Source organism: Carettochelys insculpta, chromosome 25, assembly GCF_033958435.1.
Source record: "Carettochelys insculpta isolate YL-2023 chromosome 25, ASM3395843v1, whole genome shotgun sequence".
NCBI lineage: Eukaryota > Metazoa > Chordata > Testudines > Carettochelyidae > Carettochelys > Carettochelys insculpta.
Genome location: NC_134161.1, coordinates 1,075,392 through 1,103,109, shown reverse-complemented (window position 1 = coordinate 1,103,109; position 27,718 = coordinate 1,075,392). Strand labels below are relative to the sequence as shown.

The following is a 27,718-nucleotide window of genomic DNA, read 5'->3' as shown; positions in this document are numbered from 1 at the left end:
GCCTGGGCTTTCACTTGCCCCGAAGTGTCCACTGCCACGAGGGGGAAACTGGCACCTGTAATCCTCTCCCAGCCCACCTTAGACTAGGACTCCCCAGTGTGCGGTCCTAGCCCTTTCCCTTACTGCCCCAGGCCCTGTGCTGTCGGTGTGCCCTTTGAGTCCCAAGTGCCATCACTTCCCACACCTGTCTCTGCCCCCAGCCATCCTATGCCTCCAAATAGCTGCTCAGACTGGTAAGTCGTATCCCTCCCTTCTAGGCAGCAGCTACTTTCCAAGGCATCCTACAGGGCTTGGTGCCATCTCACCCCTGCCTTGTTTCCCTTAAGGAGCGGGTGGCTGCATTGGAAAGCCAGGCCAATCACATCCGGCTCCAGGCTGCCCAGGAGTCCAAACGCCTTGCCAAGGAGAAGAATGCCGTGCTGCAGCTGCTGCAGAAGGTAACGTCCTGGAGCCATGCTGATCGACAGGGAGAAGCGGGACTCTGGCTCGCCTGCACCAGGCCAGGCGCGCTCACTGACAGAGTGCGCTGCTTTGGAGCGTTGGACCTTGTCTCTACGCTGCTTTGTCCTTTGGGCTCAAATGAGTTCACATCACACGTGTGCTTTGCACAGGGTTCATGTTACACACGGCCTGTTGAAAGCAGTACAGGCTGTGCTGTGCTGTGCTGGCACAGCTTGTCACATCCCTCCCACTTTAATGGAGCTTGACCTAATAGTGAGGCCAGCCTTCAGCTGGCTTGAATCTAATCACTGACCTTCCTGCCCTGGGGAAAGGTCCCAGCTGGGAACCCAGCTGTACATCTTACCCCAAGCTCAGCTATCAATAGGGAGAGGGCTGGGAGCCCCTTTGCCGGGGTGATACCAGTCATGTAACTGCCTCTGCTTGTAGCTAGGAGAAGAATGGACCGTAGCAAGAGGGTGAATGAGATGAGCATGTCCAGCATTGGTGCTGGCAGTCAGGACCCTAGAGGTTTCAGTGGCTGTCCTAGTGATGGCCTCACTTTAGACCCTTTTTGTCACCATCACTAACTCTCTTGCTATCACCTTTTTTCGTGTTGTTACTGTGTGCTCAGGAGAAGGAGAAGCTTGTCTCACTGGAGAGACGGTACCATCTTGTCACCGGCGGCAGGAACTTCCCCAAAACATCATCTGCGCTCAGAGAGGTAACAGGGGCAAAGAGGAAAAGTTAGTCACTGGAACTATTCTCCTTTCACAGTGCTGTCCTTTCCTGGGACTCCAACTACCACAATGGCTGGGACGCTGCCTCTCGGCCCCAAGAGATGTAAACAGGGCTCACATTTGTGTGATTGTTGGCATGAATACCTGAAGGTACCAGTGCCCTGACAGTGGAAACACCTGTCAGCTGGAAACTGGTGCGAGGCACTGAGGATCCTGTTTCCCTTTGACAGATCCTCTTAGGTGCAAAACTGCCAACATCAAGGATGCAGAGTTTGACCTCCAGGTTTGGAGCTGTTCCTTCACACTTGGGTTTGCCATTAGCTTGGTGCCCACCTCATGCCATGCACCATGGAGAGTAGAGACAGGTTCTTATCTCACCTCATTTGGGTTGGCCCCAAATGCTGACAAGTAGAGAAACTTGATCTTGTCTTAGGAGCAGAGTCCCATTCGCCAGGCATGTTGCTGCCTTGGACACCTGAAAGGATGGTGGCCTTGGCTAACCCACTCCAGCCCTCAGAGCACCACATGATGGTAGGGTCAATTAACATCCCGGGGTGCAAGAGTGCACAGCATGGGTGAGGGCAGGGGTTCTGTTGACAAATCTTGCATGGCTGCAGGAGTGTTTCTGAGTACATCCCATTGCTCAATGGAAATCGCAGGCGCTGGCTATGCCAGCCGGGACTGGAGTCCCATGTCACAAATCCTTGTTTAATCTGCCAGGGAAAGAGCATAGCACTGGGTCTCTACAGGGCCACAGGATTCCCACTGATCATATAAAGCCGAAGCATTCGTCATGTGCCATTGTTACTTGATACTTAAGCACTTTTGTTCTGGGGAGGGGCAGAGTGAGCTACTTGGCTGGCTATCTGCATGATTGGAATTGGCAGCCAGGTAAGGGTAAGGGGTGAGTGTGTTGATGTGAAGAGAAGGGGCATTTCCAGGGAGGGCTGGCTTTACCTTGTGAAGGGCACAGATCCTATTCCTCCCTCCTGTGGCTAGAACTCCATGGGCAGAGATGTGACCATGGAATATGTGATGCCCGGTGCCTTCAGTCCTGCTACTAAGATGAAGATGACAGGTGAAATCTACCCTACAGCTGTGCCATTAAGCTTCAGTGCCCTGTCGGCAGGGGTGGTCTGGCTGGAGGCTCTGTTAGACAATGTCCTGCTTTCTACATGGGGTGGTTCAGTTAGGAAGGGGTTTCTCTATGCTGTTTTGATCTCACTGTGCCTGTGCCTGCTTTCCCTTATGACCTTTACCCTCCAACAGGAAACACTTCATATCTCAGAGCCTTATGACTTGTTAGAGGAAACTAAGCCCCAGAATTCCCTGGAAAGTGCCTCCTTAGCTCCTCCTTTTTCCACCCGCTCTTACCCCAAGGTGCAAGAGGTAACAGAGTTAACTGCATGTGTTCGCTTGCTTACTGCTTCCACCCTCCTGCACAGAGTGGTGCCAGATTGTTGTGCGCAGCCGTGTTGTAAATCATTCAGTAGGCCAGGACAGCAGGTCTCTTACATGGACTTATGTTGCTATTAGTGATTTAGGTCCCCTTGGGTAGGCGTGAAAAAGCTGACTAACAGGACACCATCAGATCCATAGTTGCAGATGTCTCATGCACCTTTGAAACACCCATGTTTATTAACACTTCGTCCAGCTGAGGTTCTTCGAACTATTGTTTCTAGCCAGTTTGGCTTCCTGGTTTACTTGCACTGATACCTGGCTGCAGTGTGGCTTAAATCCGAACAAGCTGCCTTGTGCTTTTTTTTTCCCCTCTATTCTGCAGACTGCAAGTCTGAAGCTCCCCATCAACATCCTTTTAATGTCCTCTGTTTGCTGGGTTTTGTTTTGCTTTGTTTTGTTTAAATCGCAACAAATCTTTCAGTTAGAAATCTTGAGAAAGGTGGGGACCAGTTCTAAACTGACAGGTAAGAATTCTTACTTACAAATTTCTCACAGTCTAAACCAGTGGGGGGCAACCTAGGCTCATGAGTGCCCCCCCATTTCCATGGGCTGCAAGATTCTTGTAACCAAGACAGTCACCCAGGATAAATTAGTTTTGCTAAGTGTGCTTGTGTACCTAGAATTACGGGGTGTGCGGCCTGAACCGTAGCAGTGCTTTGATCGGCTTCAGAGGGAGCCCGAGGCTCTCGCTGTCAACGTTGAGTGCAGTCAGCTTGCACCTCACTTCACGTGTTCTTTCTTTACATGCATGTCACTTTAATGTTTAAAAAAAACCTATGCAGACAGAAACCAGTGGGATCTAGCAACCTTGTATATGACTGACAGTAAATAAAGTGTCTCACAGGTCACACACAGAACCCTGTGGGCTGGTTGCAGGTTGCCCACCGCTGGTCTAAACAGTTTGTGTCTTTGGCAAACATTTCAGTTAATGATGCTTGGCAACAGATATCAGATGCTTCACCACCACTACCAGAATTGTCTGGCTGGTGACGGTAGGGGACACTGGATGGGTTTGCACTGACCCATCCATTCCCTTTTCTGTGTTACTAGGTAAATGGAGAGCTTGTCCCAATGCTACATACAAGTGCCTACCCATCAACTGCTGTTAATTGCTTCCCTTGGGCCAGTTTCCTGTAAGATGAATTGTCCATTGCTGCTTTCTGCCCTTGGTGCTGGAGCATGTTGGGCCCTTCTGGTGTCAGAGTTGCATGTGGGTGTTTTGTGTGGTGTGTGCAGTAAAGCTCCATTGTAAGCATAAGAAGCAGAGGGGAGCTGTGTTAGTCTGTGTCCACAAAAACAACAAGAAGTTTAACAGATTTTCCGAAGCATAATCATGGAATCCTGGGGCTGGAAGGGACCTCAGGGGGTCATCGAGTCCAGCCCCCTGCCTGGGGCAGGATCAACCACAACTAAATCATCCCAGCCAGCACTATGTCACGCTGGGACTTAAAACCCTCTAGAGATGGAGATTCCACCACCTCTCTAGGTAACACATTCCAGTGCTTCACCACCCTCCTGGTGAAATAGTTTCTCCTAATATCCAACCTACATCTCTCCCTCTGTAACTTCAGCCCATTGCTCCTTGTTCTGCCACCTGTCACTACTGAGAACAGTCTCCCTCCATCCTCTTCAGAGCCCCTGGCCGCCCCAGGAAGGTGAAGGCTGCTATCAAATCGCCTCTCAGTCTTCTCTTCTGTAAACTTAAATAAGCCCAAGTCCCTCAGCCTCTCCTCATAGGTCATGTGCTCCAGCCCCCTAATCATTTTTGTTGCCCTCCTCTGGACCCGATCCAATACCTCCACATCCTTTCTGTACTGTGGGGGCCAGAACTGGATGCAGTACTCCAGATGAGGCCTCACCGGTGCTGAATAGATGTGACTGATAAATTCTCTAGATCTGCTGAGGCCCACTTCATCAGATGCATCTGAAAGCTTATGCTCCAAAAAATCTGTTAGTCTATAAGGTGCCACAGGACTTCTCATTGTATCAGCTCAGTACTGCAGCAGCATGCAGTCCATTCTCCCACCCACCTACCACATGTTCTGAAAAGGCCAGTTGAATGCACTTCCATATATCAACCCCTCTGGACCAGATGCTGATGCAGATGCCAAAGGAGCTCCAGATTCCCAGTCCCAGACTATCTCAGGTGTGCATCTTGCAAGCAGGTGGCACTAAATTCAGCCAAGCTGCCATTGGCCCAGTCCTCCAATTTGCAGAAGAGAGAGAACAGGCAGACTGGCGACCAACAGGTAGTACTAGGGAATCTTCATGCTGTAGGTCAGTGGAGATCAACAAAGCAGCAGCCTACATTTCAATGGCTATATGTATGATGGTGGTGCATGACTGGAAGATTCCTAGCCCATGGACGGGCAGACGACCTAAACTAGAGCCCACTGACCACTGGTTTGACCGTCAGAAACTACAATTCCCAGCATGCACTACTCCCATCCAAGCTACAGACCTGGGATGGCAAGTCCTGCCCCGCAGTGCGTCTCCTTCAGGATGAAGTGTTGCTTGATAGGACTTGCAGTCTCCCCAGGATGCGTCTCTCTATGGAAGAGGAGATCTGTATATAGAAGAGCACAGCCAGCTGTACTATGGCAGCATGTATGAAGCCTTACAGCTGTGTTGTGGTTGGCACCATGGGACCAGTACATATGTCTAACTTTCCCCCTTCTCCACCATGGATTTCTAGGAGTACATGAGCCTGTCTGACGTTTTCAGATTCTACTGCAATGTGTACAGCTCTGGCCAGGATACTAAGGCTTCTGCTGCCACCACTGCTGCTGCTCCACTTGCTTGCTTGCTTGCCGTACCTCCTGCCACCACTGAGGTACCTGCTTCTGAGAATGCTAAGTTTTGCTTACAGTGTTTCTGTCTGGGTTGCAATAATTGTAGTCTAGTATCTGACCTCGAGATCCAGGTTGTCCTGCTGTTCAAAATGGCAGAAATGGAGCACTTCAAAGACTTAACAAAATGATTTATTCGGTGATGAGCTTTCGTGGGACAGACCCACGTCTTCAGATCAATCTCATTCCAATGCAGACTGACATTGACAGGTACAAGGATCCAAAAAGGGCCAGACTGATACAAGAGAGGAAGCCACCTTGCCTTACCAGGTCCCTCAATTTGCCTGCCTGTACCAGATAGATTTTGGCATGGTGCATCCCCCAGCCTGAAGCTGAACAGCAGTGAATTCATGCTGACTTATGAGAGAAGCTGAACTGGTCTTTAGTGCTGACTAGGGAGCTCTCCACTTACGCTGCAAAATAACACATTAGACTCGTCATGCTGGGGGAGATGAGGTGTATGAGCTAATAGTTTAGTCCCTTGAAGTTGGCTGTCTGGGGTAAGGTCCGTCCCTGTTCTCAAAACAGCCATTCAGTTTGGCATAAAGTCTCAGCTGAAAGAGTGGAGTAGGTTTGGGTCAGGACAGAGGGACGTCAGCACAGCTGTGGGGGGAACCCAATATCAGGGTAATTAAGGATAGAGAAGATTCGATAGAGCAGCAGGAGAACATTATATGCTGTCAGCCTGGCCTTCTTGTGGCTCAAGTGGATGCTTATCAGTCCCAGGAGCAGTGATACTTCCCCAAAAATTAAAGAGTAAAGTGAGTGCCCAGCAGAAGTTGTGCTGGTGTCACTGGTGATGTGCTGCAAGGCCCTTGTGTGGCAAATGGCAGCTGGGCTGGATGGAGACAGCAGCTGAGCCACAAACTTCTGCAGTTTGCCAGGAAGTTAAACCCTCCTGTTGTAATGAGCTCCCCTGGGATGGGCGTTGGAGCTGCTGTCCTCTGATTTCATTGCTCTAGTCCTGTTCTGCTTTTCACTTGGCTGCTTCTCTTTGCCCCAGTATGTGACTGTTGACGAGCTCTCCCGGATTCTGGGCAGTGGCAGAGCTGACCTAGGGCTGGCCTCTCCTGCTTCCCCATTGGACCACCCCACTTCAGGCTTCACCCCGCAAGCTGCTTCATCTGCAAGCTGCCTTCCTTCGCCTGTGCCACCTCTCTCCTCTTCCTTCATTCCTGCTGAGGTGTGTGCCCACTGCATTTCCCTCTTGCCATCCCTTGTGCTTTTCAGGGCTAGCTGGAGGGAGGGCCTGCAGAACCTCAGAGGTCCCAAGCTGGCCTCACACTCTGTGCTGGGATGGGTATCAGAGAGAGGCTGCCTGGCAATAGGGACCCTTCTGCCTGGGATGCTGTGAGAATCCTAGCGAGTAGGCATGCCCAGCACAGACACCGCTAGCATCATCAGCACGTTAGCTGCCTTGGCGACCTTGGCAAAGGCTGACTCATGCCGGTGGCTGACTCCTCCCAGGGTAGAACACCCGCGTGCAGCAGAGGAAGAGCTAGGCTGGCTGCATGATCCCTGCCTCCTGCCAGCATAACACCCCTCTTGCCAGTCCTAAACCTCAGAGCTGCTTTAACTTGAGCTCTCATTTGGCTGTGGTAAGGGAGCAGCCCACCTCCCCACTGGGGCAGGGTGCTGGGCGGTGGGGGGCACCTGCTCAGCGACAGAAGGGAAGGCATAAGTGGAGATGTGGGGCTCCAGAACCTCTGACCTACAAGCAAGTGGGGGGTTTTGTTTGCCCTGGATGCAGATGGGCAGCTGCCCTGGGGACTGCGTCGTTCTGCCAGGGATGCTTATGCAGTAAATCCCTTGAAATGCGCAATTTTGACTTGTGCTTAACCCACGTTAACGTGAATTAAGCACAACTCAAAATCCCCCAGCCCCCTTACCACCTGCGTGCGGCTCCGGCTCAGCCCCCACCGCATGTGGCCCAGGTTCAAACTCCCGTCAGTGGCTCTGGCTCAAACACACACACACGGCCCCAGCTCAGCCCTGCTTACCACCTGCGTGGGGCTGCAGCTCAACCCCGCCGCACAGCCCCGCTTCAACACCCCACCCCCAGCCTGGCCCCGGTTCAAACCGTTGTGCAAGGCTCTGGCTCAAACACCCCCCCGCCACCACAGTGCAAACCCGCTGTGTGTGGCCCCGGTTCAATCCCCGGCTCCAGTTCAAACCCCTGTGCGCAGCTCCGGCTCAACACCCCTGCCCCCGAGCCCCAGTTCAAACCCCCCGTGCATGGCTCTGGCTCAAACACCCCTGCACCACCCCAGTTCAAACCCCTGTACCTGGCTCTAGTTCCATCCTCCCACCCTGGTTAAACGCCGGGCCTGGCTCACCATCCCTATGCATGGCTCCAGCTTAACTCCAGTCCCCTCAGCCCTAATCCACCCCAGGCTTAACCCTCCCCAGCTGCCCCACCAATCCCAGGACTTCCCTTTCAAGGGGCGCTCCAGGCACTCCTGCTGCTCCCCAGCTGCAGAAGGTGCGATCCATGGGGGAAAAAGCCCCCTCCCCCGACTTACACAAAATTCAGGTTACACGAGGGTTGGTGGGGGGGGGACAGAACCCATGTGTAAATCGAGGGACTGCTGTAATGCATGTCTGTACCACACTGTGAAGCGGCTGAGTGAGCACCCTCTGCTGCGCACTGCTGTACAGCCTCGAGGGGAGCATTTCTCCCAGACGCAGGATGTCCACCTGGCCCTGCAAAGGTCTGTCCTTGGAGCCTGAGGTGGGATCTGCGTTCCAGAGCCCCAGGCTGGATTTGCAGAGCGCGCTGGAGTGCAAGGCTGTCTGTGCTGCGGTGGCAGCCCACAGGATGAGGGAGATGGGATGGGATTCCGCAGGTTCCTTCTGTCACTGCAAAGCAGAGCGCTCCCTGCCCTGTGCTCTCTTTGCAACACTCGGCTGGAGGTGGAGTTAGGACTGGCAGCAAAGGGAACACACCCAGCAAGAGGGCTGGTAAGTGGTGGGAGTTCATGACCTAGGACTGTGTTTATGCCAGGGATGTCCAACGTCTTCCATCGGTGCACGGTCCCTTGTGAGTCCAGCAACAAGTCAGGGGTGTTGGGGGAAGGAACAGGACTTTTCTGAGCCCCAGTCCATGGGCGTCTCCTCGACAACATGGCCCAACGCTCCTGGGTTCAAGGAGGGTTTAGGGAACACATTGTCCCCATTCCGGCCAGCTGACCTCAACTCTGCTGCACTGTTGCTGTTCTCCTGCAGCCCCAGGGTGAAGCAGTAGTCCCTCTCTGCACTGCGTCCACTGCAAGTGTTGGTGTCTGTGAATCCCCTCCCTGTCTCTGTCCCCTGCTGCTTCATTCACTGCAGCTCTGTGAGAACTTGCCAGGCTCCCAGAGCGCTTCCCTGCCACACCCACCTGGTTTCACTCGGCCGGGCAGATTGGCATTGAGGGTTTTGGTGGCTTTCCAGCGTTTACGTTAGCGCCTTCTAGGATGGCTCCTCGATGATGGGGTTGGGGTGGAAGGTGTTGGAGCTGCTGTCAGCACAGTGAAATTCCCAGAGCTGGAGTTGGGAAGCAGATGAAGGGTTCCATGTTTTCATTCCCAGAGAGACGGAGGTGGAGCTGGTTTGGGACCCGGAGGGCTGTAGGAGCACTGGTGTCTCCTCAGCTCTCCCCACACACGTCCATGAGTGTGGGCCTGCAGGGATGGTGCAGGGTTTCTCTTTTCCTTACTGTTTCATCCTCCCCTCTCCTCCCCTTCTGTCTCTCGCACCTTCTCTCTTTAGATGGAGAACCAGCTTCAGGGGGGGGCAGTGCAGCATGCTGTCTTGGACTCAGAGAAGTGGTACATGTCTGGTTTTGAGGCCTCCTCTCCTCACTCTTCCCCTCCTCCTCTTCCTGCCAAAGCTCACTCTTCTCGAAAGCTGCTCCAGGTAATCACCCTGCCCACTTCCCGTCTCCCGGCCCAGAGGGGTGGGCAGGTGCAGTCTTTGGGTGCTCGCAGCTACAGGGTTGGGATCGCAGGCACCAGGGAGAAAGCTGTTGGCAGCCAGGAGCCACTGCAGCTGGGCTTGGCTGGCTGGTGCAGGACAGGCCAGTCGCTGTTTGGTTAGCAACACTGGTCACGTAAGGAGGCACTTACTGCGCTAGGCTGCTCCGAGTCCCTTCCCAGAGTAGGCTGTGATGGAAGGAAGACACAGATAGTGTCGATTGACTTAGCTCCCGTGAGTCAACAGAGCCAAACTGCACCCACAGTGGGTTTGAGCCAGAAGTTGGTTGCCTTGGTTTCTCACTGCCTGTCTGGTCTGTTACGCTCACAGTGTTGCAGCTGGGGATTTTTGTTGGTGGGGGAATAGTAGCTCAGGGAAGCATTTGCTGTTGTTTAGGCTGTTTCTTGCTAGTGCCTGGTTCTTAACAGACATGAAAGAGCCGGTCCCTGTCATGCCTTGTGTAAGGTCGGGCTTACCGCCATGGATCACAAAATCAGTCAGGAAATGGTCACTTGTGGGCACTCCATGGCACGTCTGCAATTTCGTGCCAAAGGAAAACGAATTAAATGCATCATTTGTCAGTGTAAGACCTGCTGCAGTAGCTACTCAGGCAGGATTTCTCTCGGGTAACTGATAGTTTGGATTCCAGCCCATGTAGTTACTTGGGTTCCAGGCCAGCCCTTGGTCTCAGCGGAGGAGTAATAAGGGGAGTGACACTGAGTGTGCAGAGGAGAGGGGTACACACGGTCAAAGGCCCTCTCCATACACCACAGTTCCCAAGCATCAAGCCCCAGCAAGTGAGAGTCGACCCTCTGATTTGCAAGCCTGCTGCATGCAGCAGCAAGCTGCTGAAGTGCCTGGGGATCTAGAGAGTAACCAAGAGAGCAGTGGTGAGAAGGCCTGAGCCCTGGCGTGTGCTGCTCCAGCCTTGTGGAGGTGGTGCTGGAGTTCGTAGAGAGGCGACTGAACATAACCACTCTCCACCAGTCCAGCTCACAGGAGCTCAGCAGCTGAACCCGCAAGTTCCTTTCCCTCCAGATTGGGATGCCCAGGTCCTCACCGGGTTAAAGGCTCTGCTGTGGGGACAGAGGGGAAGACAACCCATAAGCCAGTTTGTTCTGACTTAGCTGTCTCAGGGTAGTGCTACACAGCAGCGTTATTTCAAATAACAGCTGTTACTTTAAAATAACTACCCTTGTATCTACACAATGCAGCCACTATTTTGAAATAATTTCGACATAGCCTTTGTCTTAGTTCGATGTTGGTCAACCTCATTCCATGAGGATGAGTGCCTGCTTTGCAATAGGTGCTGTCAGGACAGGGAATAGAGCCTGTTTCGCGATAAGCCATAGTGCGTCTGATGGCTCTACTTCAAAATAGGCTCTAGGAATGCAGCTGATGTACAGTCCACCTGGAAATGCGCAATTTCGAGTTGTGCCTAACTCATATTAACGTGAGTTAAGCACAACTCAGAATCCTGCTCCCCCCTGCCTGGCTCAACCCCCCCGCCCCCTGTACAGCCCTGGCTCAGCCCCACCCCAGTCCCACTCAGCACCCATGCATGGCTCCAGCTGACCCACCATTGGGGGTGTGGCTCCTCCCTGCTGCACCACACCCCAGGGAAGCAGCAGCCAGGGACACTCCTGGACTTAAAGCCTCAGGGAAGAGGCAGCTGTGGGCATTCCTGGCCCTGGAGCTCCAAGGAAGCGGCGGCCGCAGGCGCTCCCAGTCCTGGAGCCCCAGGGAAGCTGCAGGTGCTCCTGATCCCAGAGCCCAAGGAAGCAGTGGCCGTGGGCGCTCCCAGTCCCAGGGAAGCGGCAGCCGCAAATGCCTGAAGCTCCAGGGAAGTGGTGTCTGTGGACAGCCCTGGAGCCCCAGGGAAGAGGTGACTGCAGGCACTCTGGCCCCAGACCCCCAGGGAACCGGCAGCCATGGACAGCCCCAGGGAAGCTGTGGCAGCGTACAGCCCCGGAGTCCCAGGGAAGCAGTGGCTGCAGGTGCTTCTGGCCCCAGAGCACCAGGGAAGAGGCAGCCACAGGAAGTCCTGGCCCCAGAGCCCTAGGAAACTGGCAGCCCTAAGTGCTTCCAGCCCTGGAGCCCCAGGGAAGCGGTGTCCACATGCATTCCCAGCCCTGGTTCAGCCTCTCTGTGTGCGGCTCCGGTTCTACCCCCCAACCTCCGCTGCAGCCCTAACCCACCCCAGGCTTAACCCCCCTGCCTCCCTCCCACAGCCCCGACCCACCATCAGGCTTAACCTTCCCCAACTGCCCCCCCACATCCCTAGGTCTTACCTTTCAAAAAGGAGCTCCAGGTGCCCCTGGTGCTGCTTCCCCAGCTGCAGAAGGTGGGTTCCACCAGGGAAGAAAGCTGCCCCGACTTGGGTGAATTTGGGTTACGCAAGGGTGTGTGGGAGCAGGACCCTCATGTAACTGGAGGGACTGCTGTGTTTCAAAATAGCTACGGGCTGTTTCAAAGCACGTTTGTGTGTGTAGCAGCGTTGTCTTAAAATCAGCTCTTCCGGAATGGCCCTGGTTTGAAATAAGGCTGCTGTGTAGACATACCCTCAGCTGTCGGAAGCAAGTGTGAGTCAGAGACACTGCGCCTCAAATGAGACACAGTCTCACTGAAACAGTGGGTCTCTGCTCACTTGAACGGGGGGAGTCGGCTGTCAGAAGTGCAGCTGTGTGCGCCAAGAGGGCACCTTCTTGAGGCCTGGGTGTTTTGTTCCCTCTACAGCAGGTAGCCAGCGTGGGGCACATTCAAACAAGATGAGCAAAGGCAGGGGGATAATTCTGCAGGGAGGGAACCTGTGCTGAGGGCCCGGGGGTAAAAGAGGCATAATGGAGATTAGTGTTCACTCTCCTGCTGTCAGCAAGCTGGGCCCTCAGGCAGTTGCTGTCTGCATATGTGCCTGACATGTTGGAAAGATGCAGATCGTTCAGGTAAATCCAGGTTGCCATGATGCCAGAATCCCGTTTTACCCTCCTGCCATTGCCCAGGCTGCTTTCCCCTCCCCTGGCCTCTTCAGGGCTCAGAGTGGCTCACATGCCACAGATCTCTGCAGGGGGGGGGCTGATGGCCCTGGTCAGATTGGACCCTCCCTAAACCTCAGCCAGTCCACAGGAACCTGTGCTGTGGCCTCCATCTGCCCTTCCTAGTCATGTCTGTGCTTTGCGTCCAGGTCTTCCGTGCTAAGTTGGACGGTGACGCTAGCAGCACCCTGCCAAACACAAAGAGTGGGTCTGCTTCATCCTCACAGCTAAGCGTGGCCACGCTGGGACGCAGCTCCTCCCCAAAGGTACGACCAGAATCATTGCTCCCTTCCCAAAGAGAGGAATTGTTCCAGCCCCCGGGGGACGTGGGCTGCAGGAAGCTAGTCAGGGCAGAGACAGCTGGGAACCTGGCTTGTTGCCTGTTCACAGCAGTGCAGCCGACAGATCTGTTAGTATCACTGTCACCCAGGCAGTTTATCACTAAGGCCAGGGACTATGCATCCCACAGGGCCTTCCTCATCCTTGTCTTTCCACATTCCTAGGGCCCTCTGCACCCACAGAATGGCACAGGTAGCCTGCCTCGGAACTTGGCAGCCACACTGCAGGACATCGAGACCAAGCGCCAGCTGGCCCTGCAGCAGAAGGGTAAGTTCTTCTTTCGAGGGCATCCCAGAGGGGTGGGGTTGCCACCAGCCCAGGGAGTGAGAGAGGAAGCTCCTACTAGGAGGATCTAAACAAGGCTGAGTGGCTTCTGTGGGAGCTGGGATTGCTTTGCCCCTCACAGGACGGCACCACCCTTGTTTGTGCTCTGTCCTGCACAGACGTCTCTGTTACGTGTGACTGCTGGCTGTGCTTCATTAGATATCCTGCCTGGGGAACTCCTCACGCCATTCTCGTGGGGCCCCCGTGAGTGGGGAGAAACCCACAACCTGAGCTCACTGCAAACCACCTCTTTGCCTGGAGCTTTCATTGCTCTGCCCTCCTCCAGTCTGGCTGTGCTTCACACGCGTATGAGGCTTTGGTGGCAGGCACCTCGGAGGCAGGGGACAGAGGGTTCCCACTCATCGGCCTGTGGATCGTGGGATGGCTTAAAGAGAAACTGTCTCTGTGAGAATGGTCCTGGGTCTCTTGCTCCCTGGGCTGGAGTGAACAGAAACTCATCAAGTCCCAGCCCAGGCTGGGGGAATCCAAATCCACTGGGAAAAGATACAGAGGGCTCTGCACCTCAGAGGCTCGGGTGAGCCTATGTCTTTTCTTTCCTCATGTGCTGCGCCTGTCTGACGGGTGGGGGGGATCAGTGTGTGTCTGTGAGAGCGGGAGGGATGAGAACATCCAGGGAGCCGCGACTGAAACAGAACAACCGCTTGGGTTAATACACGCCCCTCTCGCTCCAAGGGGCGCGCCAAGCTGCTGCCTGTGCCACTGGCTTTGGAGTGTGGAGCTGCAGCTGGGCCTGTCTTCAGAAGGGTGATGGACTTAGTCGACCCCTCTGGATTTGAATCCATTTCCCAGCAGTTAATATGCCTTAGCTGATGCTTGGCCTCTGAGGCCATTCCCCGCAACCACATACATGCCCAGCACGAAGCGATCTCCGCTAATGGAGACAGAATGAAGGTGTAAGGCTCCACACGAAGCCTTTTGGCAATGTTGTGACTTTAATGACTGGGCAGATCAGCTGGAGTAGACCACAAGCGTCGTGGAAGATGGTCTAATAGTGTAGATGAGGGTAGAACCTCAGCCAACCTGGGCAAGGGCACCCTTCCCAGCAGCAGCCCTGGGGATCAGTCAAAGCGTTCATAAAGCATGCAGCCTGATACCGGGCACTGCCCCGAGCTCCGCGTGCAGGAAAGGAAGAAGCCAGGAACCAGCTAGGTTTGATTTTGCTCTGAAATGGATATTGAGGATCTCTCATAGTCTCTCGCTTTTCCGCTCTTCCCCCTCACTCCCAGCTCCACAGGATGGTGCGTCTCCAGCTGTTACACACCCAGGAGAGCCCTTGCAGCCAGGCGATGTGCCAGGTAGAGATCTGGAAAGGCTAGAACTCCCTAGATCGCCCCTGAGGCAGCAGCATGGCTGTGTTCTTTGACAAGACACCTGATGCCATTTGCCAAGGCCGAGCAGAGGGTCGCAATCCTAACCCCCGGGTGTGACTGCCTCTGAGAGTCCATCTGTTTGCAGCACCAGATACGCCATCCAGATGCTTCCAAGGCATCCTCCCCCAAGAGCCCTTGCACTATCCCCACCTGTGTCCCAAAGGGGACATCTCCAGTTTGCCCTGGGGAGCCAGCTTGTTCACCCCTAACTTTAGGGGCTGCTGATGGAGGTAGATGGCACGTTCCGGACCACCCTGGGTTTTCCCCTGCATCAGAGGTCACAGACTGGCAGGAAGGGAAGCCCTGAACATTTTGATCCCCCATATCAACTCAAAGGCCTCGTCAGCCAGCACCTCTCCTACTTTTGTCACGTGAGCTCTGCAGGACCCTCCTGCCTCCTCCTCTTCCACAGCAGCGTCTCCACGGACAGGAACTCGGTTTGCTCCTTGTGGTGCCTGTGCCTGCAGAGCAAAACGCCAAGAGCTGGAGCTCCTTGGGGAACCCGCTGCCTGGTCCTTCTACCTCCCTGCATCCCCCTCTCTCCCTGCAGCAGCCCCCGAAGCACGCAAGCAGTCGTGTGGCTTTGGCAAGCCTGGTATCAGGGTGCATGCTCTATGAATGCTTTGCCCAGCACTGCCAGACTGCTGCATATGCCTCCCCTTGCCCTTTTGCTCTGAGGAGATGGGCCGGGGGCCAGGGAAAGCTAGAGGCCCCACTGGTCTGGGCTGTGTGAGCTGGGAACCTGGAAGGGTGCCTCTGGCTACATGCATTTTTGGTAGTGAGGAGACGTGAGGGCAATGGGTCTGGAAAAGGTGAGGAGCCATACTGAGAGCTTCCAGTACATTCACCCTGTGATCCATGAGTGCAGGGGGGTGGGGTGTGTCCTCAGGGACCAGTGTCATCCTGCCTTGTCTGTATCTCACTGCCCACTCCCAGATGATAGGTAGAGACCATGCCGCTGGGCTGCTGCAGCTCCCAACTTCAGGGTGAGTGACTTCATAGGGAAGGCCTGTTTCTTTGACTGCTGCATGGCAACAGTGTGCATCCTGTCTTATCCCTGGCTCCTCTCATGCACAGCACGGACTTCCCTTTGCCTTCAGACTCCACCACAGATGGCAGTTTGAATCCAAATTCATCCCTAGCTCACTCTCTGCATTTCCCCCGTGCTGCACTGGGGCTGCCCTAGGAACTGGGCATCCTGTTGTGGAGATGTAGCAGGGGTTTGGGCCGTGGGTGAGGGAGGGCTCTGAAGACATAGTGTGCTGCTGCTCCAGAGCCGGCTGCATGCCCGTACTGGGAAATGGATGGGCGTGCACTCGCGCGCCAGGCTTTGCGGAGTGGGTATTCTCACGCTTGGCCGACGTCCTTGGAGATTCTCTGCTCACAGTCAGTAATGCTTTGGTAGGTGTGGACATAGACGTGGGCACTTGGAGAGCCCATTGCTTGTACTTCCAGTCACTCTCTGCATGGACTTAGCCTGAGAGAGCTGGATGCACTGTGCCTCAGATTTGTGCCTCGAGCCCCAGGCAGCTAGTGTGTGGCACCCAGAGTGCAGGCTGCTGGAAGGCCACCTGCCAGTGCCCAGGCTGTAGCTACCATTGCCAGCCCAGCCCTCTCCTTGCCCCAGGTGATCTGCCCTCTGTTGTTCTTCCCTTGGGGTACAGGGCAGCAGGTGATTGAGGAGCAGAAGCGGCGCCTGGCGGAGCTGAAGCAGAAAGCGGCTGCTGAGGCGCAGTCCCAGTGGGAAGCCCTGCATGGGCAGGCTCACTACCCCCTTTCTTCATACCCTCCGCTCATGCATCACTCCATTCTCCATCATCATCCTCCCCACGGCATCGGGCACCAGGCTGCGGACATGGACCACGCCTATGACACACTCAGCCTGGAGAGCTCAGACAGCATGGAAACCAGTATCTCCACTGGTGGCAACTCAGCCTGCTCACCTGATAACATGTCCAGGTAATCCAGGCACCTGCTCCAAGCCTCCTTTGGGCAGCCTGTGGAGGGGAGGGGTGCGCATGGGTTGGTCCCTGCCCTGACGACAGGTGAGGTGGAGAGAGTCTGCCCCCTTCAGGAGAGACAGCACCATGTTCTAGATGCCTGGCCTGGCGTAAGGGGGCGGCCAGCTGGCTTGGGGCTGAAAGCCTTTCACCGCAGGGCTGCAGGTCAGTAATGCGCACTGTGCGTCCAGTTGCCTGGCGTGCAGCGAACTGGGTAGGGCTCGGGCGACCTAAGGTCTCTGATGGGCATTTGCTCTGGGTGGCTAGATTGGAATTGCTCCCTACTCCAGCTCCAAGTCTGGGCATGCTCTAAGTGCCAGGGGAGTGGGGACCGGTCACTTGGCCTGGGGGGCAGCACGTGGTCCTGGCCAGTAAGGACAGGGGCCAGGAGGGGTTGACAGATGAGCCATTTGTGAGTATTTCTGGCAACTTCATTGCAGCCACCTTCCATCATCCATCCCACACACCCCAGTCCCACTCCCCTGCTCTGAGACACCAAAAACTGCTCAGCTTTTGTCTCAGAACCCTTGGGCAATAACAGCCCCTGCGCCCCCAAGCTGGTTGAGGTGGGGACTGGATGAACCTGGGGCAGCTTGAGGCTGGCTCTACCAAACACAACTGCCTGACTCCCAGGCTCTAAGCACAGGGTGTTAGAAAGCTGCTGGGCTGTGCACAGCACAGCTGGGGGTTTGTATCAGTAACAACATGAACGCCAGTGTCTGCTCTGCAGCAGAGGTTGGCAAGAAAACAAGTTCATAGCATTTGTTTGTTAGCACTGGCAATGGGTGTGCTGACTGGGGGCATGAGCTGGCCTTGTGGCAGGTGCAGTGTTTAGGGGCAGCTCTCGTTGTGTGAGTGGTGTTGGGCTGGTGCAGAGCAGGTGATCCAGCTCCGTCCGATCCCCTAAGTTCCCCTGTACAGGGAATTCGTGACTGCAAACGGATGACAATAAAACCTCAGCTTGGCACCATCGCTTGGACCCCGCTGTTTTGCAGCCCAGGGCCAGGCCCTTCCTCAAGCAAGGGAGGCTTTCCACTAGCTGTTCCAGGGCTGATATATCCTTCGGATTTGTGTAAGCCTTTTGTGGTAGGAGCCCTGTCTTTCTGCAGCCACCACAATACGCTCGTGCAAGTGTCCCTGGATGTTGGGTAGCGCTTGTGTGTGTGGATGTTCCCTGGAGGTGGGGGCACACTCCCAAGGTGTGTTTCCCTGTTAGGGCTGAGATAGACACGGAGGGGGACTCATAGCTCACACTAAAACCTACAGCTCTTCCCCAGAGTAGCTACTGCTGCTAGTCCCCCACCCTGAGAGCTTTTTCACAGAGATCTGGCTCGCGATTCGGGGCTTTGAGCTGTCGGTGGAACAGGAGCGCGCTTGCCACTGCTGCCTAACTAGTGCCCAGAGGAGGGGGAGTGTGGAGTTCTCACCTGCCATCCTTTCCTGCGAAGACGCGTGCTCCAGCTGTGTGGAGCAGCCACGCTCTTGGCCCAGGTGGCGATGGCCGGCTGTGATGGTATCAGCCTTGTCTTGCAGTGCCAGTGGGGTGGAGGCAGCGAAAATGGAAGAGATGGAGAAGATGCTGAAAGAGGCTCATGCAGAGAAATCTCGTCTGATGGAGTCACGGGTGAGTGAGGTCCGTATGCCACTGCTGGGGAGCTACTCTTGGGAGCATCCTCACCCTCTGCTTATGGAGACAAGGAAGTTTGCAGGGAGAGGGGACCCAGTCTCCAGTGCTGTCAGCTGTCACACCCCCAAGTCCTGCATGAAGTAGGGCGTGTGGCAGCTAGTGCTAGGCATGGTGCAGGCGGAGCAGAGAGGGGATCCTGCCATGTTTCTTGATTGTCAGGAGCGGGAAATGGAGATGCGCCGACAGGCCCTGGAGGATGAGCGCAGGCGGCGGGAGCAGCTGGAGCAAAGGCTGCAGGATGAGACAGCTCATCGGCAGAAGCTGATTGAGAAGGAGGTCAAGATGCGAGAGAAGCAGTTCTCCCAGGTGAGGGGACGGGTGGAGCTGCGAGGGCAGCAGAACGGGTGATGTGAGAACAGTCCTTCTCCCATCCATCTCTGGGGTTAAGGTGTCATTTCAGCCATAGACCTAGTATTCACGCATGCATGGAAGGTACCACCTAGCAACTGCACTTGTCTTTGGTCTAACGCCAGAGCATGTGGGACTGAGGGTTAGGGAAAGGGACGAGGTCTTCTGTCTCCTGTTGAGACTCAGGAGAGGGGACACAGCTGCTGGTAGCATCTTGGGTGCTAGGAGTGCCACAAGTAGGTGCTCAACTCTCCCTTTACTCTCAAGGACAAAAACTGCCATGGGGTGACGCTGACGAGGCTGTGTTGCTTCTCCAGGCACGGCCTCTGACCAGGTATCTCCCCATCCGCAAGGAGGATTTCGACTTGAAAACACATATTGAGTCCTCAGGCCACAATGTGGACACCTGCTACCACGTCATCCTGACCGAGAAGATGTGCAAGGGCTACCTGGTCAAGATGGGCGGCAAGATCAAGTCCTGGAAGAAGCGCTGGTTTGTCTTTGACCGCATGAAACGCACAATCTCCTACTACGTGGGTAAGAGCACCCCACTGCGGCTCCCCTCCCCAGCCCCTGGTGTTACCAGGCATGGGAACTTTCTACCAGGCCATTGACCTCCAGAGGAAAAAAATACATATGTCAATCTCAGGCCACACAAGCTGCGGAGGGGCCCGCTGAGGGCCGGGGAAGGTGCTCAGAAAGAGGGCGTACTTCACTCATTTCTGAGGCCTGAGTCTTCAAGCCCAGATTCAATCCCAAATACACATGGAGAGAGCTGGGTCTCACACTCTCCTCCAGCTGGGCTTGCTGTCTGTGGTGTTCAGAAGGCAGAGAAAGGGCTTCCCCAGTCCCCCTCCCTAGGTTCTTTCCTTTCGCCACCACCCCCAGTGTCCACACCCCCATCTCTGCTTTCCCTCTTGCCCCCACCAGACTGCACCAGCCTGCTTGTCTGCTCCCCTATCCAGACCTTCCCTTCCAACCAAGGTACTCCCCACCATAGGCTGCCCCCTAGCAACTCTGCCCTTCTGAATAACTTCGCCCTCTATTCCCAAAACCAGCCTTCACATCAGGTCCCCTACCACCTCCATCTCCTCATATAGCCTGATTCTTGGCCTCCAGCCCTCTTCTCCCTTAGCCCTCTCCTCCTTCCCCCCAGCTGCACAGCTGGCAGCAGATAAAACTGGAGCTCGCTGTGGCCCATGCTTGGTCCCAGGTACTCCCCAGTCCCTTCTGCTCCGTCACTCGTCGTTTGACAGGCCCCTTCCTCCAGACCCTCTAACCAGACGGATCTGGCCATGGCTGGGGCTCAGCTGGCATGCATAGCAAAGGCTGGGACGGCAGCTGGCTGCCTCTTTCCATTCAGCACCCTATGTCTTCACTACTCCCCTTTGATCTACAGGGGGGGAGCCACAGGCTGGGTGAAATAAGAGAACAGGCTGAATCTGGCCCACAGGCCGTAGGTTCCCCACCCCCACTGCACACAAACACCCCACCTAACCCCCACCAAAGGTGTATTGAACTCAGAGGAACTCATCGACGTCCAGGGCTCTGAGGGGTGTCTCCAGACCTTTCTTGCCTGCTGTGCTGCTCCCCGGCTGCTGGAATCTCTGGCATGTGGCCTCTGGCTAAATTCCAGCAGGGAACCAGCCTCCACCCTTGTATTGCTGCCTTCTTGCGTATGAGCCCTTGTGCTGATGTTGCCTTGCCTTTCTCTCCCGCGCAGACAAGCATGAGACGAAGCTCAAGGGAGTGATCTATTTCCAAGCCATAGAGGAGGTTTATTATGACCATCTCCGCAGTGCTGCTAAGGTGAGGCCTGGGCCCCTGCCCTTGGTTTGGGCTGGGGGAGGGGATGGACTGGCTAACTAATGCTAGTTAATAAGGGGAGGGGGTGTCCTCTACAGTGCAGTGGTGCAAACACGGCCTTGCAGCACTGGGGTCCAGGAAGCAGCTCACTTGCACCACAGTGACAGGTTGCAGTAGTGTGAGAGTCATGGGCTCCTGAGAACCACACAGGTCCCACAAACCCCAGGATCACCCCATTGTAGCCAGCAGGGCCAGGGCCCTTGGCACCAGAAAACGTGCTCAGGTGCCTGGGGTCAGCTGGCTGGTGCAGAGCCGGAGCTACAGAACCTCCCTGACACCCCCCCGAGATGGGCAGAATGAGTTACTGCCAAGGCTTCCTGGAATTCACATCCAGTTGCAGGCAGTGGTCAAGATCTCAGAAATGGCCTGAGTGCTGTCCTTGTCTAGGACAGTGGCCACGCTCTCCCCCCAGGGGTGGGTGACTCTGCCTCTGCCAGAGGTTCATTCGGCATGGGAAGGGCTGTTATTGCCAGGCACCTGAGCAGCTTGCCCAGCACCCTGCACTGACTCCTGTAGTACAGGCTGAGCCACCTCTCTCAAACCTGCAGGGAGTTCTCCAGAAGGCCCTCCCTGAGGTACAAATCCAGCTTGGGCATTGCAGAGTCATGGGCTGCCAGGAATGTCAGGCCAAACTACCTCTGGGACCTGGTTTCCAGCAGCTTTCCCTGCAGCAATGCTTCCGACTGGAGGCCTCTGCCTGCACCTGCCTGTCCTCGCAAACTCTGCTGCGTAGACAGCTGGGCATGTGTAAACAGCTCTGAACCCAGAGCAGGCTGAGCTCTTTGTATCTTTCTCTCTCTCCTACCCCCTTCCCTTCCCATCCAGAAAGGACTTTTCAACCTCAGCTTTACAAATGTATGTATCCTGTTCTCCGGGCTCTGCTGTGCCAAACGCTAACCCCAGGCCTACAGTGGGGTCCCATTAACCCTTTGCTGCCAGGAGTGCTCTAACCTTCTTTGTGTTGGTACTAACAGCAGAATCCGTCAGGCTGCCAGTCCTGAGACCAGGGGACCCAAGGGTTCAGCCGGAATCATCCTTGTTCCTTCGGAGGGCACGGTGTGCTCCACTGCCTGTCTTCCCCAGGCCAGTCACACCAGACCACTCCGCCTGTAGTCCCACACCAGAACCTTTCTTGGGGATGGGTCCTTCAGGCCGTAAAGGGCTTGAAGCCGCACATGCCCATGGGGTCCCAGGAGTGTGATGATACAGTTTTAGCAGGGGTGAAGGCCCAGACACTTCCCACCCTTAGAACCTTGCAGCAGCACGGAACAAGCTGCAAGGCCCCCCCGCCCCCACGAGATGCACAAGCTATGGTGTCTCCTCTTCATAGACATAGCTGAGCTCTGGGACCCCCAGTCACTGGACAAGCCAGGTCTAAACTCAGTGAATTTTTAACATGACTCACCCAAGGGAGAAGTTTCCCAGCTTGAAGCCAAGGCTGCGAGGGGCAGGGTGGGGAAGCAGGGCTCCACTGTGCTCTCTTTGCAGCCAGCAGCTAACAGGTGCTAAGCCCAAACATTACAGTTTTCCCGAAGGCAGGGGTCTCCCTTTCCCAATCCATTTCCATCACAGGGCCGTCCTTATTGGAGGTGGAGTAGGTCCCTCTCCGCCAGCCTCAAGCTGCTCTGCATTTGCCCCAGTTGGACGGCCAGCCCTCCAGGGGAAGTGGTGGGGGGTGTCCAGTCCCATCCACTGCCCTGGGCTCCAGCCCACCACTTCCCTCCGGTATCTTCCCCCCCACTACCTCGTTGCTGGCATGGCTCCACTACAGTCCAGTCCAGTCTCAAACCTCCAGACTCTGTCTCTCTGGGCATCACTCCACACCCACACACCTCCTGGGGAAAGCCTTTTATAGGGAGCCTGGAGGCCTTAACTGGTAGCAGGTGCTAGATTACGTCCTAACGAGCCCCATTTGCCTGTCCAGCCTGCAGGACTGCATCCTGTGGGAACTTAGGAGGGGAAGAAAAAGGAGTTCATCCAGCACCCAAAATGTTCACAGCTGGGTCCTGTGAGAGGGTGCACCCCGCCCCCTCTAACTCCTGGCCCTCCGGAGCTCTCGGTGGGCCCCCGGCTTTGTGAGCCTCCCCTGTACCCGCTTCCCCCTGACCATCCCAGCCAGCTGCACGCCTTGCAGCTGGTCCCCGTCCGAACCGCGCCCAGACACCATCTGTACACGCTTGTGCGTCACACGCTCCCCTTCCCCATGCTCGTGTCTCAGCCAGATCACAATGGCAGGACTTCCTGCCACCATCAGAGGGTGGGGACCTCCGGTGGGCCAGGCTTTACTCCACCTTGATGAAGGTTGGCGAATCCTCCACAGAGCGGTGAGCACAGGCTTGTACCTGGCGTGGTTCAGCCCCCTCCCAGACACTTGTTCCTTCTGTGGCGCGAGGGAGACCCTGGCGCACCTCTGTGTTGAGTGCACCAGGTTGCAGCCCCCTTCCAGCTCCTCCAGAACCTCTTGCTGAGGTTCTGGCTTCACTTCTTCCCACACCACCTGATCCTGGCACACCCCATCGGCGACAAGGACCTCCTCGTCAGCCTCCTCCTGGTTATGACTGAAGTAGCCATTTATAACACCAGGGAGAGGAGGCTGGCTGGGGGGGAGGCCTGTGACTGTGCGGCCTATTTCCGCTCCTCCCTCAGCTCACGAATCCAGGCAGAGTTCCTCTGGGCGGTGTTCAGTGGCTCCCTTGATGCCTTCAGGGAGCAGTGGGCGCTGGCCGGGGCTCTCTGCTCAGTGTCTCCCTGGCTCCCTTTGTTTTAAACCTCTGACCTTTGCTCCCATTCCTGTTTTTCCTTTTAGTTGTCCCTCAAAACTTCTTAGGTCTGTCTCTTTTTGTGGGCTCCCCCTCATCTTGAGAGGGGCATTTTAGTCATGGCGGGCTGTGCCTGCCCACTCCCTGGTTCCCAAATAGCATCCAAAATGTTCACCCTCCATCGGGCACTTGTCAGCTTCAGTCTGTGATCTGCCCCAGTAGCTACCAGTGCCCACCTGTGAATCCCAACAGCCTTCGAGGAATTTCAGCTGGGATCTGCTGCAGAGCAGTAAGGAAAATTCATCTTGAAGTCTCTGGAAGCACTTGTCGTTGGATCTGAAGATAGTGCAGGCTCCTGCAAGTGCAGGAGAACAGAGTGATTGACCCATTGAATGTGAGCAAGCTGCTGCCGCTGTTGGGCTGGAAGGAGACAAGTGTGACCTTCCCCCCGCAGCCCCATAGCAGCATGACGGGCCCTGAGCTTCCTGCCTGTAATGTTGGTGGAAAAATCTTATTGGCCTCTGACAGAACTTGAGTCTCTTGTGCTGCAGAAGGGGAGCATCAATTCACTTCGTACTGAGCTGTAATTCATTTTGTCATCGTGAGGGGAACCCGATGCAGTGCAGTCTTCCCTGGGGCTCCCTTTGGCTGCAGTTGGAGTGTCTGGCTGCCTTTGGCCGGCTTTCTGAGTGACTTTTCAGACACCTCACCCTGGTGTAGGGGAACTGGGTTCAGATACTCATGGTCACAAAAGGATCACCCCCAAGGCTGAAGGACAGCCACCACATACCGGGCCCTTGCATCACTGTGAAACCCTCGGACTCCAAAATGTCACCAGGGCTGTCTCCAGGTCTTCCTTCCTCCGAAACCAATGCATTGTCCCATTCAGGTCTCTGTGGAGGTGTGTCTTAGATGAGATCTTGAAGCCCAAGGGCCATGCCACTCTTCCTGGACCTACATGTGCAGACATCACCCCTTCAGCCTTCTTCCTTTCTAGCTCTGCATCATTGCAGAGAGCAGAGAAGATCAAGGCAGGGATGAACAGAGAAGACAGCAAAGCTGTGGCAGCAGAGACCTGCTATCAGAACCCAGGAGAATGAGTGACACTGAAGGGTTCCTCCGAGAGCCCATTCCAAAGGTGATGCTATAGCTCTGATCCTGTTGCTCTGACACCTTCACCTAATGGTCACGGTGCTCACCTCTCTGCCTGGTGAGGAGAAGGGATGGGAAATGGGATCTCGACTGCCCAGGTGAGTGCTCTGAGCTCATAGAAGTGGGAAGGGGGGAAACCTCCCTTGTGCTGTTCCACTCTCCCTTGCACTTAGCTGTTCTACTGAGCTGACCTATTCTTTGGGCCAGCCTTCGGGAAAAAGACTCCATCTGTATAGTCTTGTGTTTAACCCATGCGCCTGGTGTGCGGGAGCTGCTGGTTCAAACCCCTGCCTGGCCCGCGGAGGAGCCGTTTGGAGAGGGCTCTGGGTGTGTGTTGTGTACATGCACTTCCTTGCTCTTGGCCAGAACAACACTCAGAATCAACCAGTTATCCAGTGCTCAGGGACTTGCCTGGGGTGTTGGAGAGCCTGGTTCAGCTTTCCGCTTGGCCAGGGTAGCATTTAGCACAGTTTCTTACTCCCTGGCAACTGCAAGGCTGGACACCCTGCCTCTGTTGGGGAGCCATTGACCTTTTGGGGTTTGGGCAGGGATCAGCCTTTATGTCCCTCATCAGAGAAGAGGAGTGATGGGGGATCTGCTGTGACCGGGGTGTGTATTCTAGCCTGGGGACAACAGAGTGAGTGAGGTCTTTTGCATGGCCCTAAACACTCATTCATTAGAGCCAGCAAGAGCTGCTCTGTATGGTGGGTAATCAGCGCACAAACTTGCACCTCAGGTGCCCCTCTGCTGAGGGTGAGGAGAGGGGTTGTAGGGGTTCATGGTGCCCGACCCCCACCAATGTTCGGGGCCAGGTCTCTTCCCTTCCCTGCCTGCCCCATTGCTGCATGCTGTGCTCCCTCCCCAGCTGCTACTGCGGCTGGCTACAAGGGAGTGGCAGTGGGGGGTGATGCTGCTCGCATAAGGAGGAGGAACATGGCAGCTCCCCCCTGCCCCAAGCAGGCAACTCCAGGCGGGGTGGGGGCTTACCCTGGTTGGGGCTCCTGAGCAGCCCTTGTTGGGAGGGCGGCTTGGGTAAATGCCATGCCAGGGGAAGAGATGGGGCCTTCCCCCCAACTCACTGCTGCCAGCAGGGAGCAGGTTGAGGGGGAGTCGTCCTCTCTGGCTCCCTGCAACCCAAGCTCCCCAGCCCCATGTCTCTCACCCTGCCCCAGGCCAGAGCCTGTCGCACCCCAACCCCCTTCCCAGAGCCTTAGGGAGATGTGGAGGTAAGAGGTGGGTCCATTCTGGGCCTTGACAAAAATTGTGCAAACCTGCTGCTCTTGGCAGGGGAATTTGACCCAGGGTCTCTGGCAGCCCAGAGAAATGCTCTAATCCTGATATCGTCATGCACGTGGACGCAGACTGCAGCCCAGATCTCATACTGTAGTTAGACAAGGTTCAGTAGAAAAGACTGGTGGAGCCCCAGGTCACAATACCTCCCAAGCCAGCACGTAGGCCTTGAGAGGTAAGAGCGCTTGCTCCAAATCCCATCCCCCAGGGACTGAATCTGCCACTCTCAGCACTCTGGTGGGGAGGTACCCAAACTGCTGTGCTACAGCAGGCTTCAGCAGAGTTGGCTCAGTTACTGTTACGTGATGAAGATGGACCAGCTTCAACAGGAAAAAGTGAGGGGGCAGCGCACTGCCAGTGGTCTGCCACCTAATCTTGCACATAAGTGAATGGTTGCAGAGGTAAAAATCCCAACCTTTGCCTGATGGTGCATTCCCTGCCTTAGAGACGCCAGCCATTTGCAGTCTGCTTCCTCTGGTGCATAACTAACATTTGTGTGCATGCGTGCGTGCATGTGTCGGGCATCTTCCATCACTGCACCAGATGCGCCAATGGGACGAGGCTGCAGAGCTCTTCTAACTGCATTTCTCTTCATTTTCTTCTAGCAACTAGCAGCCATTCTCCCCATTCAGTTCCAAAGAGAGGTTTGTTTCTGTGCTCTTGTCTCTGCCCCCTCTCTTGTTTTGTGGGGTGGTTTGACCTTGCCTGGTCTCCAGCCTGTTCGTAGCAAACTACCTGCAATGCCTCAGTCAACCAAGTAGCCTGGGCCCAAGAGGCAGTTGGTACTATCGGTTGTGCTGACACAGGCGCTGTTTCTGTACTGCACTTGGCATTTCTGGGCCAGCAGCCTAAGGCTCCTTCCCTCTGCTTCCGCCCTCAGCTTCTCTGTGCGATGTGGGGCTGGCCTGAACTGGTCTCACACACGCTATGCCTAGAGGGCATTGGCCCTGACTCTGCACCCGTTTCCCTTTGCCAGGAGCAGCATCAGCTACTGTGAGCATGTAGCGACTAGGGTAAACGCGTATCTCTCCCTCTTGCTAGAGCAGTATCAGGCAGCCCAGCGCAAGCATCTCTTGTCTGTCCTTGGTGTGGTTCATGTGCCAAGGTGTGCACCTCAGTGAACGGCTGGTCTGGGGCCACTCTCGGTGGGTCTCAGCCTGGCTGGGGGGCCGGGGGGGGGGGGGGGGGGGGGGGCGTGCAGGCTGCATGTTGATTGGCTGCTCAGGACTATGCTGCGTGGTTGGCCTGATTCTAGGAGCCTGTGTGTGCACAGAGCTGATGTGACTTGGCTATGTCTGTGTTTGCACTGAGAGCACCACAGATGGATCCCAGGTGTCCTGACGCCATTCAGTGGCTCTCAGCCTGGTGGTTGTTAGAGGTAGTGGCAAAGCCCCTATGGGTCTGGTCTGACAACACAAGTGCACTGTCAGCTGTGGGGTTTTGCTCCATGTGATGGAAGGTCACTCCCCCCTTGCGGCCCTTCCTCCTCCAGTGCTGTATCTCTAGCCGACAGGGGCCTGGATCCATCAGCTTCATTTTTCTCTTCTCCATTCAGGCCCCATCCTGCTTCTGTCAGCCAAAGTTTTCACTGGCTGGAGTGTAAGACGTCCCTGACACAAGGGCCTACCACAGCAGGGGGGCATAGCGAGGATGGAGGAGCCTCAGGCAGATTGTCACTCGGGCTGGGTCCCACAACTGGCAGGCATGTGTCTGCCTCTCTCCAGGATCGGGGGAATTGAGGCAGCTGGGCAGCAGCATGACAGACAGCTGTGCAGCTCTGAGCCTTTCACTGCCTTTTGCAGTGGCTTGTATGCAAATATTCAAGTCCACTTCCGTAATGCTGATGTGTTGTCTAGTCCTGCACTAGCATCCAAGCAGCCTTCTGTGCCTCATGGGGCATTGGCCCAAAGATAAAGGACAACTGTTCCTCCCTGCCCACATCAAAGGACCTGCGCAGTAGGGGGCTGAATTGCAGTACTGGCTCACCCCAGACTTTGTCTGGAGCACTAGCTCTGGTGGGTAGCGTCTTCGACAGCCTCAGGCTGCTCAGGCGTGTGGGGACTGGGTTTTATTGCTGGGAGAAGAGTG

At 55.6% G+C, this 27,718-nt stretch overlaps 1 protein-coding gene across 22 annotated transcripts in view; it reads left to right on the top strand.

Moving 5' to 3' along the window:
• The window catches only part of PHLDB1 (pleckstrin homology like domain family B member 1), a 110,537-nt gene that overhangs the window by 80,897 nt on the left and 1,922 nt on the right, over positions 1 to 27,718 (top strand). For 4 of the 22 annotated variants that reach the window (XM_074977171.1, XM_074977176.1, XM_074977180.1 and 1 more), the window contains 15 exons: positions 327 to 437; positions 1,073 to 1,162; positions 2,448 to 2,567; positions 5,335 to 5,472; positions 6,492 to 6,671; positions 9,239 to 9,385; positions 12,624 to 12,740; positions 12,978 to 13,080; positions 16,193 to 16,487; positions 18,062 to 18,161; positions 18,375 to 18,521; positions 18,881 to 19,100; positions 20,287 to 20,372; positions 21,255 to 21,284; positions 26,236 to 26,274. In XM_074977171.1, the coding sequence (XP_074833272.1) occupies positions 327 to 437; positions 1,073 to 1,162; positions 2,448 to 2,567; positions 5,335 to 5,472; positions 6,492 to 6,671; positions 9,239 to 9,385; positions 12,624 to 12,740; positions 12,978 to 13,080; positions 16,193 to 16,487; positions 18,062 to 18,161; positions 18,375 to 18,521; positions 18,881 to 19,100; positions 20,287 to 20,372; positions 21,255 to 21,284; positions 26,236 to 26,274 (1,923 nt within the window). Of the gene's footprint in view, positions 1 to 326; positions 438 to 1,072; positions 1,163 to 2,447; positions 2,568 to 5,334; positions 5,473 to 6,491; positions 6,672 to 9,238; positions 9,386 to 12,623; positions 12,741 to 12,977; positions 13,081 to 14,384; positions 14,454 to 14,743; positions 14,851 to 16,192; positions 16,488 to 18,061; positions 18,162 to 18,374; positions 18,522 to 18,880; positions 19,101 to 20,286; positions 20,373 to 21,254; positions 21,285 to 26,235; positions 26,275 to 27,185; positions 27,646 to 27,718 lie in introns of those variants that run through there. The other 18 variants (XM_074977181.1, XM_074977184.1, XM_074977186.1 and 15 more) reach the window with 14 other exon arrangements.